At 39.8% G+C, this 18,185-nt stretch overlaps 1 protein-coding gene across 1 annotated transcript in view; it reads left to right on the forward strand.

Moving 5' to 3' along the window:
- The first annotated feature begins 2,758 nt into the window (after positions 1–2,758).
- The window catches only part of LOC124404848 (zinc finger protein 395), an 84,581-nt gene continuing 69,154 nt past the window's right edge, over positions 2,759–18,185 (forward strand). Inside the window, exon 1 of the mRNA XM_046879297.1 lies at positions 2,759–4,121. Within this exon, the coding sequence (XP_046735253.1) occupies positions 3,729–4,121 (393 nt within the window). The 5' untranslated portion in view covers positions 2,759–3,728. The remainder of the gene's footprint in view (positions 4,122–18,185) is intronic.

An 18,185-nucleotide genomic window follows, 5' to 3' on the forward strand; every position in this document is an offset into this window, starting at 1 on the left:
ACTGAATGACTCCCCAAACGGCTCCAAAAGCTCCCCCCGCATTTTGCAAGTTTATTTACGCGGATGAAAAACAATATAAGCTGTTTTCCGTTTATGTGATATTATCTGAGGATTTAATGTTAGTTGAAACTCGGCGTAGAGCCGTCAGAGAGCTTCAAGTTTCTACCTCACTTTTCATTTTCTTAGAAGTTTGATAAAGTCAGAACTGCAATTAGCAACTATCTTTTAATAATTTGCCTTTTCAAGTACAGAACCAATAGTTACAACTTGTTGGACGTTATAATGTTTTACCCGAGCATTAATTTATTTGATGAACATATTCCTTAAACACAGTGTTTTATAATAATACAACGGATTTCGCCGTCATACCCACTGCAAATGTCTGGAAAATTGTGCATCGATGTGTGATTGTTCACGATTGAAACAATAAAAGAATTACACCGATCGCCATTAGCCGACGCACGAGTTGATCATAACGTCAATTGGAGTATCCAAGATGTGGGGATAAAGACCTAACGGTAAATTCGGTTTGCGTAATTTACATTCCTTGGCCGAGCGCGAGGCGAGCTGCAGAGTATGCGTAATACGGAACTGGGCAGCCAGCCGGTAATTCGTTCTGAATTACTGGCAACCGCCCGGCAAAACACAGCACATCATGATCGTTGGAGTTCCAAGTTCCAACCAAGTTGTATTAATATAAATTTGAGAGGATAAAAATCCTCCCAGGTATTCTAAGAAAATCTTATGGCGTAGCGGTTCCCATTTCCGTTTCTTATTCAGAATTGTATGCGCGGGTCACGCACGTCCGTCACCGCGGGGGGGGGGGGGGGGGGGGGGGGTAGAACGCAGCGCGTAACACAGCCATGGCCGCCATGCGGTATGTTGCCAACAAGTTCGCCGCGCGACAAGCGCAAGCCAACAGCTGTCGTCCAACACATATTGCGCAACGTCCACGGAAATAAATCTAGGGATAGGCTGCCGTCGCTGTCTAGGCGTCGCACGGTGGCCGGCGTTGGCCGGCGTGTCGCCTTCGAGTCGGCTACGCTGTCCTCCTTCCCCCAACGACCGAAATACGGGGGCGCGTTGTATTGCAGCGATACCGATCCGTTCGTGTTGCTAGCGAGCGGTGCGCCTGCTCCCCCCGTTTCTCGGTCCTTAAGAGTAAGCGACTATCAGTCCTTACCGACCGCGTGAAATGTCACTTATTTTGACCATTACCAGAATGTGCGCATCAAAGAGGATGAGGGTGCGCACGACCAAGGTGAAAATTCCGCATCAGCGCAATTTTAAACAGCAATGCCCAATATAAGTAACCCTAAATTTTTAATGTTGATGTGAGAGTAACGCTAAAATATTTATGCCTGGAATTAATGGTAATTCAATTGTTAAAAGAACACATTTTCTGATATTTACTGTTGCGTGAAAAACATTCTATTTTTGGATCTTTTTGTTCGGTATTGTTCATGTAGACTCTTGAGATGAGATTTTTTTGTGTCAACGATGATAGGCTATGCTATGATAGTAGCGAAAATAAGTGACATTCGACGCGGTCGATAAGGACTGGGGCATATAACAGTCGTACGCTTACCGACTAAGCATGCAAGTATCCCCGTGCGTAAACTACGCATCAAAATACGTGCTCTGTCGTATAGTTTTACTCTCTATTGCTATTCTAGAATTCAAGAGAACGTTCCTTAACTGTGGACAATATACTTTCACCGAAAAATACGTGAAATTAGGTGAAGTATAAAAATAATTCGGTCGGTAACGAGATAAGGATTATCACATCACATATTTCACATTCGAGCATCGTCGAAACCTCTGATGGTTCCTCTCAGTAGGATGTCTTGTTACAATCTCGGTCAGAAAATTCTCTCAACCGACGGCTACCCAAGCTCCTCTCTACCTTAGCTCTTTGTTTCCACAACGACAGTTCGCTGTTTATTTGACGTTTGAAAGAAAGGTGCGCGGCTTATTGAACTACATATATATATATATCTAATACAGATCTGTTATCTGTTATGATTTCACTTTCTATTTTCTCTACTATTTATACAACTTTTTTCTACTTTTATTCTTATTTCCATGCATTCACCTCGTGCATACAAATCCGTTCTGCCTAATTCCACATATACATATGTATACGTAGCTTACTCAATTAATTATACATCTACTGCGTATTTTGTGGCTGAAATTTCTTAGGGGATTTTCGTCTCCGATCAACCCATACACCAACTCCCACTATCATTCTCCTGACGTCGATTCCCACTACCAGCTGACATAATGAGTGAACGTCAAGGAGGGAGAGGGAGATGTGGCAGCGACTGCGACGGAGGCTCCACCATCGGCGTTTCGTCACCGGCTTCCCAGCTGATACAAAATGGCCGTATGTTCTTGACAGCTGAGCCGATAAAAGTCATACTCAGTTTGTTCCGAATTCCCTACTCCCCGCTCCGCGGACAGCGAGTTTGAGTCGTTTACAACGTCGACTTATTCGACTCCCCTGAAATCCCCATCGTATCCCGATTTATCACGGCATGGCGGTATAGAAATCGCTCTTTCGGCCTCCCGGCGACGACGCTCGTTGTAGGCTTCGCCTAGTTCTAGGCTGCGATTTTTTCCCGTTCTCCTTGTCCTCGGTGGGCGCAGCCAATGGGAGTAAGTAGGTCAGGCGCCTGGGCGTATCGGAGCGCGAGGCCGCGTCACGTGGGTTTGTTGTTATCTATCAGCTGTTTTTCCCGGGCGGCCGGCCGGCGCAGTGAAAGCCGCTTGGTCTCAGTCCCTCCCGGCCGCTCAGCTGTGCGTCATACACGCTGTCCGTCGAAGTACCCAACAAGTATTTCAGAACTGCTTTGTTCGCTTGTCTTGCGCGAGTCGAGTCAGCGGATAGTAAAGAATTGAAAATAAATAACAGAAAACCAAAACCAGCAGGAATATCGTACTTTGTATTATGCTGTCTGTTAAGTGCCAGGAATTAAACGTCTTTAATACCACAATAATTGAAGGTTCGAAAGATGCGGACAACGGCGTGACAAATACAAGTAGCCACGGAGCACGCCGCTTTGTTGATACGAGTTCAGTGAACGCCGCGATAGGCTTCAGGCCCCGGAGGCCGCCTCGCCTTCTATAGGCGGATTTTCTTTTCTTTTTCCAACGTTTCAAATTACCGATCGATCAGCTCGAAACTAGTCGAGTTACCTTGCAAAGCTCGCATACAGAGCAGAAAAATAAAAGCACAGGTGAAATCGGTAGGAAAGAAAGAGAGAAAGGAAGAAAAAACAAGTGATAAAATACCAGTGTGTTTAGTAGCCTGCGTAAGAAACAGTGTTTAGTCAGTGCTTTGTGCAACGAGTGGATCGGTCGATGTGATTAAAAGTCATTGATGTCGTTACTGTTGTTTAGAAAAATACATACGTATTTTAAAACGCCTATAAACTCGATTTTTTCAGCATCGCTTTGTTCGCTCAAACGTTTTGACAGTTCGATCGCAAACGCGACTCTCCATCCACACACTCCCCCCTCCTCCCCATTCCGCACTCTTCCTAGCTTTCCGCGGTAAGAATTGTTGAATCGGCGCGAGTCTCTGACGCAGCTTTCACTCAATTTTTAAATGTCGAATGATTTTTAAAAATTCGAAGACAAAGTGCGAGTCGCGATTCTCGTGACAGTCGTGCGGGATTAAGTACCAACAGCGAGAGAGTTGTGCATAATAAAGATAAGAAACAGAAATGTCAACAGGAAAGAGACTGGCAAAGCGGAGCATAATTGGTACGCGTGTCTGCGCCCCGGGGGTAGACGGGATGTATTACAGCGGTGTTATTCACGCCGTCAAGACGCCGGCTTCGATGGCGGCGGAGCCGGGTCTCAGCATAACGCCGAAGACCCGCTACTCCGTTAGATTCGACGCCGTTTCACCGGGCGGCCGGCCGCCAAATCCCAGCACGGAATATTCCGACAGCGATTTAATCGGCCCTGGATTCGGATCTGTCAACGGCGCCAAGCTTGTGCCGGGGCAGAAAGTCTACCTGACCTTCAACGGCAGGGAGATACAGGCCGAGGTGACTCAGCATCGGGAAAATCTTGACGAAGTCGACGTTCTCATCGCTCCGAGTGGACAGGAGGTATGTAAATAAATATTGGACGAATCGGAGGCACGATAAACCATCGGCCTAGGCCTCATTTTTCCTCGATGTTCGTTTCTGTTCCGGTTTTACAGTTTTGAATTTCCCGCGCGCGTCTCTTGCCAATATAGTGTTGGAAGAAGAAAAATTAGACATTGGTAATCTGCAAGATTCGCACAACTGATTGTCCGCGGTTCTTTACGCATCGTACGTCATAACTGCTTGAACGTAAACTTGAAATGGTCATAAAAATCTTTCTAAATGTTGCTATAATCCTGCTTTAAGTGTTTCGAACAGTTTCGCCTAATTGTAAATCAGACTTTTTTCGATTCACATTCAACCCACCATTATTTACTTCATTCGGTAAACTTGTCGTTTTTTTCAAATTCTCATACTCTCAATGCTACTACAACTTTATTCCGATCCCGTAAACAACATTGCAACGAGGTTTTCAAGCTGTTTTGACAGATCAGTTATAAAAATATTTTTCTTCGGCCTAATATATCTATCACTTTTACTTTCAAATTATATATCTGTTCGCAATGAAATCTACGATATCGTACCGTTGAAACTTCATCGGAGGACAACGGAAATCAATATTCAAGACAAAAACACATGACCAGTTTACGTTTGATACGGCATTTCACTGGTCGCAATATTAATATAATAAATTATAACTAGAGTGAAAATACGTCCGTATTAGATGAAACTACGTATCAAAGATGGCTCTCTATATTTGAGGTCAAGGAAACGACCTTAGAAGTTTGAGCAGAATCGATTATATCGCATTATCCAAAGACTGACGCTCTCTTCGTTAGGCTGTATTGACGTGGATCGATTTACAGGAGTTTCTTCACGGACACCGGTTCGACTATTCACAATTGCGATTCAATTCGCTTCACCGGAAACTGAAAATCCAATTTTTACAAAGACCTGTGTCCACATTTGCGAATATACAAGCAATTTTTGGCTCCCCTGAAAAGTTTAATTTGCATTTCCTCCTCATTTCGTTGTACGTACTGTGTCCATACTGCTCATTTTTCTGCTGCACGGTCGCACGCCGGTTCCTTCGACTCCCCCCCCCCCCCCCCCCCCGCCCCCGCCCCTCTCTGCCACCTCCCCATCCTCTTCCTCCTCCGCCAGTTCGGTGACGTACGCATCTACGTCACCCACCAATTATTGTCGCCGTTGGGGCAGCGCGGCAGCGCAGAAACTGCCGCGCAAACGTGTTTCGAGACATAGTAAACACGATTATTTCGCGTGCCCCGCAAGTAGCGAAGAGGATTTAACGCGATGTAGCAGTCCTACCTTTACCGACTGAGCGAATTGATTCGTTTTCCTCCTATATTAAATAAACAAAGGAACGAAATGGGTTGAAATTTCGACGGTGCATAGCTTTTTTGTAGCAGAATCTTAGAAATCGTAAAAAAAAAGGGTAGTTTTTTGACACATGTCTCTATTCCCCACATTCCCCGCATTTCAGGGGTAAAATAGTATATTGTATGAGAAGAGCATGTTACGTGTTTTTCACGAAGCACGAAATTGAGATTAGGGTTGCGAAATGTTAGATCGGTTCATTGTGTTTGACGCGATAGTGCATGAAAGCTGTACAGAAATGACCGCTTTTAAGTTCTAGGAGTTAAAAGTGGTCGTTTCAGTACTCCGCGCATGCGCATTCGCAGACTCACTGGACTGTCATAGAAACGGGTACTTTGTGTATGAAAAAACGCGTAAAACGTGCTCGCCTTATATAAAAGTACATATTTGAGGGACTTTTCGTCAGAGCGAAAAGAATGAGGAGTAGAATGAGCCATCGTGAGACTGTTTTCATGCAATATTGAGGCCGCTAGATGAAAATTAGTGATTACAATAATTTCGTATATAAAAGACGCTCTCTCGATCAGCTGGACGCACGGCCGGTACAGCCGAGCGTTCCTTGGTTAAAATATTCTTCGGTTGGAAGGCTCGGCTGTGCGCTCAGCTGATCGCGACAGCATCCTTTATTTACGAAATTATTGTAATCACTAATTTTCATCTAGCGGCCTTAATATCGCATGAAAACAGTCCCACGATGGCTCATTTTATTCCTCATTCTTTTCGCTCTGGTGGAAAGTTCCTCAAACTTGCACGTTTTTGCCCTTAAAATACAAGAAATGTGGGAATAGCAACACGTATCAAAAAACCACACATTTTTTGACGATTTACGGAATATGAGTAACCTTCTTCCGATCTGCTATAAACGAGGCTATGCACCGTCGAAATTTCAACCCATTCTGTTCGCTTGCATGCATATTTAATATAGGAAGAAAACGGATGAGTTTGCTCGGTCGGTAAAGGTAGAACTGCTGCATCGCGTTAATAGCCGGTGTGATGAGAGAATTTGCTGCCGTCGCGTTTACTTACACTTACATGCTACGTATTGCTTGGGACTCAAGCTCGAATCTACAAATATAGTTTTTTCCGGGACAACTGTTTATGCACTATATTATATGCTCGGACTGTAATCGTGGATGTTGTGTCACATACATATGTTATATATATATATATATATATATATATATATATATATATATATATATATATACTTATATGCGTGGGCTGGATCACGGACGTACCGATGTCACGTGATCGGACGAGGAGTCGGTCGCTGTGCATCCTACTCCATCTACGAATAGAATATACTATTCGTGTCCTAAATAATACGTACATTATATCACATTATATATTTACAGTGTGTATAGCTATCGGTAAAACGTGTAGACGATGATTGATGAGAAAACTGTGTTCAAATTGCGATCACGAGGAGAATAATAACTCACGATTAATGAAAGAAGAACGTAAAAACATAACAAATTCCTTTTCATGTGCTTTGAACCGCTGGTTCCTCGGCGAAACATGTCGGTAATACAAGTATTTACACACAACTAATGTATACATGTATGTATAGTGATTTATTTTCTTTGAATACAACTTGTAGCGTTGGAAGAGGGAAAGAATCGAAGTTCATTCACCGAAGACTGAATTATACATATGCCGACGAGATGTAAATTGTCTGTTTTTTTACTCTCTTTTTCTTTTGATTCGTAACAGAGGTTAATTTTATCTTTTTTCTAACTTGCACCGAAATTAGGCCTTTTCGTGCGTGTAAAGTGGGTGTTAAGTCCATTTTCCCTCCTACTGGAATAATGCACTTAAGTAACATACTACAAAAACGTACGTCGGGATAAAAATGTACTTTGCGCCCGCTAACCCGAGTGATAGAGGACGATTAGATCGTTTACGCTAATTGTAAGGTAAATTTTCGATGCAGTTTATGAATAAAAAGTATCGTGTGCATCATGGGCGAAGGCCATTGACGCTGATCGTGTAATTTTCAGGTGAACCTGATATTCGCACCTGCGTCAATCGCTCACTTTCCGCACTTGATGCACAACGTCCTATTTCCCACGTTACATAAAGTTTTGGAATATAACAAGGATAAAATCGTTGTTACTGACTGTACTACATTAATACATGACGTTATTGCCAAATTAGAAGCGCATCTTCACTAAAATTTATAAAATAATTATTACAGCGTGTTTTTGCAAGGTTCTTTTTTCTCATTTGCACTACGAATTTATTTTATAATATTATATACAATTATGTAAAACGATTCAGCGTATGTAGACAATTATATTACATAATTACGGGGTTTCTTCCACTGATGTCCAATGAACTTATTGAGACTGCAGCTGCTGAAGCTTCTACAGAAAATTTAAGTTTACTGTATGTCCTTCAGCTGCAATGAGATTGTTATTTTTCACAAAATTATTTTATAAATAGGTTTCGCTGCATCCCCTTTTTTTCTTATTTATTTTCTAACGACGTTAATAAAATCAATCGACATTTAAGTCACTTGGTTTGAATCGTATTTATCGAATTGGAAAATATCAAAAAATTATACACAAATATTTGAGGAAATGTTGCTTGAAATATGACGCTACGATATACATCCTATTCAACATGTGTTTAACCATCCTGGTACGCATATATACATGTACATTGTCCATATGTATGCATGCGCGTATGTAAGATAGATTAAAACGTGATAGATTAAATCGTATGCAACAGCTGTAAAGAGAGGGTTGATACCGCCGTAAGAATAATCTGCACATGGATGACAGTCTGACTGACAATGAGTCAACGGACAACGGTCTGAAGCACGGATAACGGGAAGGCCAACAAACTTCATCGTGATTCACGAGTTTGGGGCCCTTGATGCACGGGTTATATGCATGTAGGTAATAGGTATACATATATACAATTTTCTACACAACCGACCGCACGTACTGTACATAGGTATGTACATGTGTCGTTCGGACCGGATGCAACCGTGCGCCGCCTACGTCATTTCGAAAGGTCAATGGAAGTTTGAACTTTGTACCTTTTTGAAGAAACGATTTTCCAAACTGCAACTAACAGCCCCTCCTGCGGATTATCGCCTTGTCACTGCGATCGGTATCCGGTTTACCGTTTCGTTAATCTGTAAACCAAACAAAATACAATTGCGAGGTAGTTACGGAATATTTCACGAACTGCGTTATCGAGAACAAACTTTCTAATCACTTCAATTTACAAGAATATATTATGGAGGATTATAGAATATATATATATATACATTATTATATATATATATATATATATATATATATATATATATATATATAGCATGGATATTGGTATTGTGAAGAAATTCAAGCCCGATATAAATTTAGATTTGGATCTAGGTTTCGATAATTTATGGATCAACCAGAAAGTTTTTTTCGTTAAAAAGTCTGAAATAACACTTTGAGATTGAAAGAAGAAAAAAAAAAAAGAAGAAAAGAACATTAAGCCCCACGTTTCGTCATCCTACGTGAAAGGCGTATCGTAACGTAGCATCATGAAAATTTTCAAATATGTATTCAGTTCTGCAGTTTGAAATAGTTTTCATGTACCTTCATATCGAACCCGTAGAAAAGTTTTGCAATTTATCTTGAGTTTGCATAATTGGAAAAAAAGAATGCAATCTGTACGATTGTTTAACGATCTATGAACAAAAGACGGTTATCCCAATGTTTCTGAAAAACCTTGAATTTTCAATGGAATTTTATGCTTTTAATTTCAACAGACACCATGTTATACTATATAATGTAAACATGTTTTTCAGTGGTTGCTACTTGACAGACAAGGTGAGATGGACAAGTGTGTGTCTGTTCACGCGTTGTGTACACACAAACGTATATAGGCATACAATATATATACAATACATACATACGTATATATATATATATACATTGTATATTGGTCGAGAGACGATGGGTTTGGAATAAAAATGCGATGGCCGATCCAAATACCTAGCGAGGAGGCGAGAGTGCGCGATACTCTAATGCCGATTTTAATTTTTAGCGTCGTGGCCACGCGCTGGCTGCCGCCTCGGCCGGCAACGTGCCGCGCCCATAACAGGAAAGGAGTGAACGCGGCCATCGTGCTTTACGCGACGACGACTTGGTCGGCCAGAGGCAGCTACCCGGGTTCCCGTAAATCGCACAACTGTGAACGCTAGGCGTCCGTTAGAGCCGAGAGAACCGTTCTCAAACTTTCAAACTGTTATGCCTCCAAATACTCGAGTCAACTTCGCCATGCTTTCCCGCTCATCCCCCCCCGCCACGCGTCACGGGCCATTTGAAGTCAGTCATATCTTACCGACCGAGTCAATGTCGCGCTACGCATGCATTTATGCTGTGTTCCCATTTTCGGGCAATGGTATTCGACATTCCTCACCATTCTGTGAGTTATTTGTAGTCCGATGATATATTGCGGTACTATTATCGCGCAAAGCTTACGTCAGAATAAGTATACCGAGAAACATTACTCTGTCGGTAAATACAGAATTGTACACATCGTGCAAACATGTGTATTTTTCTATTCTATTCGCTAGTGGTTTCACGTTTGCTTGCTTTGCCAGATACCTATGTTCATTCAGATCGAACGGATTCGGCTTACTTTCAATTTGAGATTAGGTTAGGATCCGGTAGTACGAAATTCATACTCGTTTTTGAAACTCACGAGTGTGCGCATTTCCTGGCTAGTGCAACCGACTCGACGATACGGACAGACAACGAGGGCATTGCACACTCGTTGCAAATGAATCTTTCGTCTCGTCAATCGCTATCAAGGAGATAAAACGAGAGAGAAATAGAGAGCGGGAAGAGTGATCGAGGGGAGAATTATGGATAGTTTCAACGCATGCGCGACCCGTGAAATGGGGGCATCTATTCAATACACTTTAGGAACGAGGTCACGAAAATTAAATTTCGTGATTAAGTCATGTTGTTTAAAGTCTTGGCGGGGACCTCTTGCGTGTTGAATGCATTATGTGTGTCCTACTGCTTCATAAGCTACCTGATCAATTGCTTAGGCTCATATTTTTTGGATCCCTGAAAAAGCATCGTACAAAACACACCCCTTTTTCAATAGTGATAATAATCAAGTTTTAGAGTAGAGTTTCGTGAACAAGGTTATTCGCCTAAATAACGACTTGAATAGGAATCTTTTGCTAGCTTGGTGTGCTTATAGCATTTTGATAAGCCTTCAAAACGGGACATCCAGAACTCTTTGAAACAAAAGCTCCTTCGATCTCACATATCTGTCTAATAAAGTTGATGACCTGTTGATTTTTTTTGTGATATTCGGAATTCTCGCAAACTACAGAACATACTGACCGTTTTTCAACGATACAATGTTTCATAGAAATATTAATATTTTGCGTAGGTATTCAGGCCTTCGATATCAATTCTCCTATAAGAATCTGTCTTCAAATTACTGGGAATTATTAGAATTCGTAAAACATTTTGCAGACAAATAGTAAAACCTGGCGGAAATTCATATTGCGAGAACAAATTTGTAGAAACTTTCTCACAGTATTCGAAAATAATTTTCTCCGATGCAGTTTGTAATTATGCATGTTGGTTGTGTACAATATAGGTAAGCAGTGTCCATATATATGACCGTTAAGAGCAATCTGTACGTCGGGATAAAAATCTGACGAGTGTCGTCAGGTGACACTATAACTTTATGATGCAGGTATAAAATAGGCAAAAAGTGCAAGTGTCAACGAATTGGAAATGGCAAATTGTACTTGCTGATATAGGTATATATAAAACAGCATATTATTATGAAGCGCGATTGAATTATTTTTGCGCGCTGTTCTATGTCTGCGTAACGAAGCGAATAGAATGAATGCCACGGCGATGTTCACGACCCGCAGGTCTCTCTTCTCCAAATTACCCGTGGGTGGAAAAAGAGCCTTGAACCATGCGTGTGACGAGATGGACTCGAGCTAATGTTGCTGCATGTTTATATGCTACGTCATCGTCATTTTTGTTGTTGTTTTTGTTACTATGCTTATCATCATTACCTACTACCATGACTACAACTACTATTCACTCAGCTACATATATTATATACTTTATCTTGAAAAGACTAAATTCGAAAAAGTCCAACATAGTTATTTAAGATATTCGTCTGATTACACCAATACTTCCACGGAGTATAATAATCACGCTTATAGCGAAATTATGGAAACTATAAGGAATTATGAACACATACTCGAAATTTGTAGGGCAAAAAACTGTATGATGTTGACCTTCGATCTCATTATTATTAATATCGATAATAGTTAGTTGTTGAGTCAAATTAAATATTACGTCTCTCATAATATACTCAGAGCGCTCACTCAATCATCATTACCTCGTTTTGACGTTGATACTAAGCTAATAAAAGCATTTCCACTGCAGCGAGCTATGAATATTGTAAACATAAACAAAACTATTTGAGATCTATTTCATTTAAGTCAGGAAGTGTTTATAAAAAAGCCTGACCTTAGATTTATGAAAGTTAAGGGTAGAAACACAGAGTTTATTATTCTTAAATAATTGGCAAGCCGTAAATTGTTAAAAAGGTTTCATTTTTCATTTGTTTTGTATTGGGTACTACGTATATATATATATATATAGTACACACTAAATTACATTACACACATTCGTGAAGGGTAATTTACTATTCACACTACATACAGTAATAACACTTCTCTTCACAAGCAAAGTTGAATTTGCATGACAGTATACAATGATTATATATTTGTAGGTATAATGACTATAACAAGTTACAACTGGATGAAGAAAAAAAGTGAGGTTTTCTTTCATTTAGGGAACAAAGACAATGAGATTGTTAAAATTAGGAATTTTTTAGTAGGTATTTAGATCGTTACGGTTTACGAAGGTATTTAAAAAAAAATTTCCGTCCTTTATAGATTTTATGTAAAAATGATCAGTGGTTGAAATTTTTTCATTACAATCAAACACGTTTCTCGTGCTCGAAATTCTTACATTAGGATTTTTCTGCCAAATCAAACATTCAAATAGTACATCAGATCGAAGTAAAAAATTCGACATGTTGATGATAATAACCACGTCATAACAATAACAATAATATTAACAATGACGGTGAACGTCTAGAGACTTTTGTTTTACTCTTTCAACGGGGTAATAGAATAGAATTTTTTTTTCCTGCACTCATAACTATTTATCGATATTGCAGAGTGGCAATTATTATACATATATAGAAAAAAATAATTAGAATCTGCATACATTTGTCGTTATTCAACATCCTACCGACATAAAATTCAAGCTCCTCTTTGTAAATTTTAATCCATTTCCATTAAAACCCACGCCATTTTATTATTTTCTGAATATTCGAATGCCAGAAGCAAAATCTATTTCGTTACTACGTTGAGGTGTATTCCAAAAACTTTCGTCAAGTTTAAATATTCAAGCATCGCCTCCCCTCCAAGCTAACGCGCAGGTACTACTGTGGCCATTGAACAACCAGAGGTTGTTGAGATTATTGCAAAAAGTGACCGGCCGGCTAGACTGCTGCGCAAAAAGAGTCCACAATTTTTTGAGGCAGACCCGGGGCTTTTATTCTATATACCTATACGGTCTACCTATGGATCAGAAGGACGATGCGACTCAGGTCGACGCGCCGCATCGGGTTATACGAGTAGTTGAAAACGCGGTTGAACGCCCGCTAAACTTGCGCGGGGGTCGCTGAACGGGACTCATCGTCAACCGAGAGCCAAGGGCCGCCGACACCGCTGCTGCCATTATATATCGCACTGTACATTACTCGATCAAACACTTTTCACCTTCAAGGGATGTCCGAAATTCCTGTTTTACCGACCAATCCGGCAAGTCGTATTTTACACCGTTTTCTGCTTTTTAGCGATAAAATCTTTCAGAAATTTGGATAATTTTATAGCATACATGGTTGACGTTCGTGCTTTTGTCATTGTCTTTCTGAAATTCTGAAAATTTATAAGTGACATTTACCTAAAACGATTTTTAATGTATCTGCAGCTAATTACTTCACTCGATTTTAGGTTATGGAGTTTAGTTTTGGACAACTCAATCACATGTTTTATTATCAATTTTGCAAACTTGTCTTAGCGACCACGCAAGCGCGATTGGATATTATATTTTTCCAAAGTTTGATGTGTATTTCATTGATTGAGAGAAAAAAAAAAAAATCCAAAAGTAGGTACCGTTTTCCAAATCCGCCAGCGAAACAGGAAGATCTGACGTTGTCTTCTTAAGGCCTTGAGAATTACAATATAAGGACAACATTATTTCATTTAAATTGAATATCATTCCCCACGGTATAAATTAAAAACAACTGATCATAAGCATCTTTTTTTTAAATTGTTACTCATCTTAGTCTTGCAGTCTATTTTGTTTCCTGTCCAACGGAAACCCCGGTCAATTGATTACCAACAATGACAAGTTAAATAATTGTTTGGCGTATGAAAAATTTTCCCAATTGTGAAAACTATTTTCAAACGTTGATAACTATTATACTTTATTCAATCAATACGAAACATTTTCTTATTGTACGATATGATTGATAAGAAAAAACAATTATCATTATTATTAGAGTCTAGAGGCCAGATAGTGTAAGCCAAAGACTCGGTGCTTGATAAGGCATCAGGAATGGGAAGGTTGAAAACACTAACGACGATATCATCATAAACAAAAGAAGGATGCGCGAGATAAGTGAAACAAGCGGACGCAGTCGTGTGGTGTCGGTTATCATAGAGTATTATTGATGGTAGAATTTGCAACCCGAGAAAATATGTTGCGCACGCTCGATCTAAAGATAGTATAACAGTAGTATGCATGTGTTACATACGCCGCATACACACTCAACGCATGTGTTTATCGAACTCGAAAACCGGCCGGCCGGCTTTCCTTGCTGCTACCACCGCGCACCGTCGTAAACACGGGATGCGCGCAGGCGCGGAAGCGTGACGTCACCGGTCGCGATCCTATCTGTCGGCCACTAGCCTGCATGGTCACAGTGGTCTGCACTCTCTTCATAATTGAGCGCTGAAAATTCAACCAACCTTCATTTGTCCGACCTGCACGTCCCTTACCGACCGAGTCATTTTGCATTCTTTTTTTTTTATTTATTATCCTTTTCTAGAGAAATTACAACGATTTCAGATTTCGTGACCGGTCAAACGATACCCCTCACTGCGATGTTTTCGTCCAATATTTACCTCTAAAATTGTGAAAAAACTGTGCGGCTCGGTCGGTAACATCGTAGCTGGAAATTGGTTCAGCTGAAAAAAAAAAAAAATAATAAAAAATAGGGATATTATTCGAATTCATCGAGATGCAAATGTAGAATGAATTTGGCACGGGCATAATTTCGATTTTTTTATACAGCGTGTCCTGCAGAGTTGAAAATGTATTATGTATATATATATATATATATGTAGCATAGTCATGTGTTAGTGAATTTTAAATCAATTATCATCGTTTATCTTCGCGTGCCCAGCGAGTGCAACAGCTGGATCGTAATTTTCCGCCTACGAGTTTAATTTGCGTAAGAATCGCTGCACGAGTATTCGAGCCACCATGCGATCTCAAAGTGGCAGCCACCTACACTCTGTAGGTCTCCTGCGTGTCGTAAGTTTACACACACATACATATATATATATATATGCATATACCCACACGTGTATCAATTGCATTGGTTCTCTGTAGGCACACTGGGAAAAACGACAAGGATTATTTCTAGTTGCGGATTAAACGTTGTAATATGAATGTATACCGTTGCAACAAAACGTTGAACAATTATTATTGTTATTATTGGTGTAATTATTAAATTGGCTCATGATATAAACCGTGATTTCTTTGTCTACATATATTTATGCTTATTATGAAAATGCTAATTGGAAAAACCAGGCGATCGGTAGAATTGAAATTTATTTTTAGTTGGAAAAAGGGGGGATATTTTATTGAATGAAATATATATGTATGCAAAGCAAAGAAATTGTTCCCTCGATTCATTAGCGTCGGATTTCACAGCGGATGGGAGAAGAGAAAGGAAGCCTGGCGTGTAACCTGTTGGCAATTATTATATTGAACCTCTTAATATCTCTGAGAGTATCTACTTGCTTTCCTGGGCCGCAACTAGGACAAGTCGGCATAGGTCAGACATCGAGCAAAAGTGAGAGTAGGTGGCTTAGAACTAGAACATGAGCCCAGCTGCAGCTGCAGGGTGACGGCGCAACGTCGCGTGTGTCTAAGCTACTCAGCTCCGCGTCTACTTAAATGTGTGTGTGTGTGTGTGTGTGTGTGTAAGTAAGCACTTACATAGTTGGCCACATCGTATAACGTATGTGTACATAGATATATGTATATGTACATAAATCCATATCCTTACGCGGTACGATTGTGAGGAGTGTTTCAAAAAGAAACTTTCCCGCAACGCTGATCTACACAACGGTATTCATATTTATTATGCTTATACTGTACTTTCAAGTTATGCGGTTTTATAATATCTTACGGATACAATCCAAAGTCATCCGTATCTCAATTATTAAGTGATTTTTGCATTTTATTGTATGTCTTTTTTTTTTTTTTTTTTTTTTTTTGCGTCTTTCTCAACATATTGTTATGTATGGGAAAATCTTACAAATTTGCTATTCCATTGTTATATTAAAACTTGATTTATGGAACGAAGGAAAAGAACAAGAAATTTTTAACACTATTCTTCACCTTTTTAATCACATTAGGTTCACATTTCACATTAGGTAGGAATTACGTTCAAAATATTATGTTGATAATAATGAGAATAATGACAACAATAATATATCGTCTCAAGATGATGTTGGACTGTTCTCGTCTTACCGACGGGAGTCAGGAGAACGTATTTTCACACTTTTTTCAAATATCTTCAAACCATGAGAAATGACGGTTATTATAATCGCTTCTGTCTTAAGACTGGAAAAAATTCGCCATGTTGTTGGAAATATGCAGCAAAATATGGAATTCAGCTTATACCCAATAATTGCACGCCATTACCTCAGACCGTGAATTTCACTTGTTTCAATAAAATTCACCATTTCCCAAAATTTGAAGAGATTTTTTCCTTCAGGAGTAGAAAAAAAATGTCATATATATACGCTTGGATCTTGGCTGTTCTCAACTTGTAATTTTCTCTGCTTCAAAACGGCTTCATTTATTATTATCCGAGGCTACGATCCGCGTCATGCGTGGGAATAGCCAGAGTCGCACTGCGAGCCTTAAACGCATAAAGCCGCGATGCAAGCTGCTGCATTCGCGACATTCCTATAGTTGGTTATCGGGGACGGTGACGTCACTCCAGGAAGTCCTGTGCGATCGGCACACGTGCAGTCCTTATTGGATGAGCCTTACTCAAGGTGCAGTCTAATGTCCTGTCGCGGAACGGACTGTACTCTTGAGTTTAATAGTTGCAAGTACAGATTCTCGTTTTGGCTTTTCCGGATTTATTTGCGAAAAATCATGCGCATCAGAACTCGGTTCTTACGGATAATATAAATTTTTATTCTTGAATTTCGATTCAGTTTGATTCAATTCAGAACCAAACAAATTTTGAGCAAAATTTTTTCAGCTGCTCTTCACGTATTTTTGAGAATGTAATTTGGTTGGATTAAACGATAACTCAAACTGCTTGTTCACCGATGACTCGAGAACAGTTTAATCGGTATACATACAGATCTGTCATTTAATTTACCTTCATTAAACTAAGATTTGATTAGATTTTGAGCAAAACAAGTCGAATGACTTCCGATTTATTAAAAAATTAAAAATATTTTGATGCTTACGAAACACTCGACTTGGAAAAAAATACATTTCGATGTACGAACGTGTGTAATATTATTGAAATTAAAACCTTTGACGTCAGAAGGTGATGCTGCTACTACTGCGTATCAGTCTTCCCTTCACGACCCCGCGATTAGAGATGACGTGTTGTCTCGCTGTCAGATAGAACTCTCGAGTAGCTGCTGCTCATTATACGTACGCACACATGTAGCAGTTCATATTCTACGTACCGTGAGTCAAGAACTCCGGTATTTACAATTAATCACTCTCCACTGGACTTGAGAAAAATCGGGAAAATCTGGTGGTTTCTTTGGTTTTTTTTTTTTTTTTTTTTTTTCCTCATTTTGTATTCAATATTCGAAAATTAGCAATTACTTTGAAGATATGCACGATAATTTGCATCTGTTGTAAAAGAAGTAAACATAAGCAAACGGAAAAGAGGCAAACAAGATTCAGTGGTGAACTTGAAGTTGTTATAAGTATGTGTAAAAAATATGATTGCAAACTCGCCAGAGAAGAAAAAAGAATGTAAATATCAATATTAATCAAATTCTGAAAAGTAGATCAGGTGATTCTAACTTTACACTCATCGTTTGGTTTGGATCGAAAATGCAGCAGGATATCGGTCCGTTGACATCGAAGCCAGCCAACTATGGGGCTTCGAACATCCCATCGTCTATTCATGTCTGACAGTGTTGCCAGATCAGGGGTTTTTCCCCTAGATTTAGGGGGTTTTTAAGCGTCTAGGGGAAAATTTAGGGGGAAAGAACCTTCAGGGATTTTTATTTTGACCTTATAAGCTTTGAAATCACGCATTGCCTTATTAGTTGAA

The sequence above is a fragment of the Diprion similis genome, chromosome 3 (assembly GCF_021155765.1).
Source record: "Diprion similis isolate iyDipSimi1 chromosome 3, iyDipSimi1.1, whole genome shotgun sequence".
Classification (NCBI taxonomy): domain Eukaryota; kingdom Metazoa; phylum Arthropoda; class Insecta; order Hymenoptera; family Diprionidae; genus Diprion; species Diprion similis.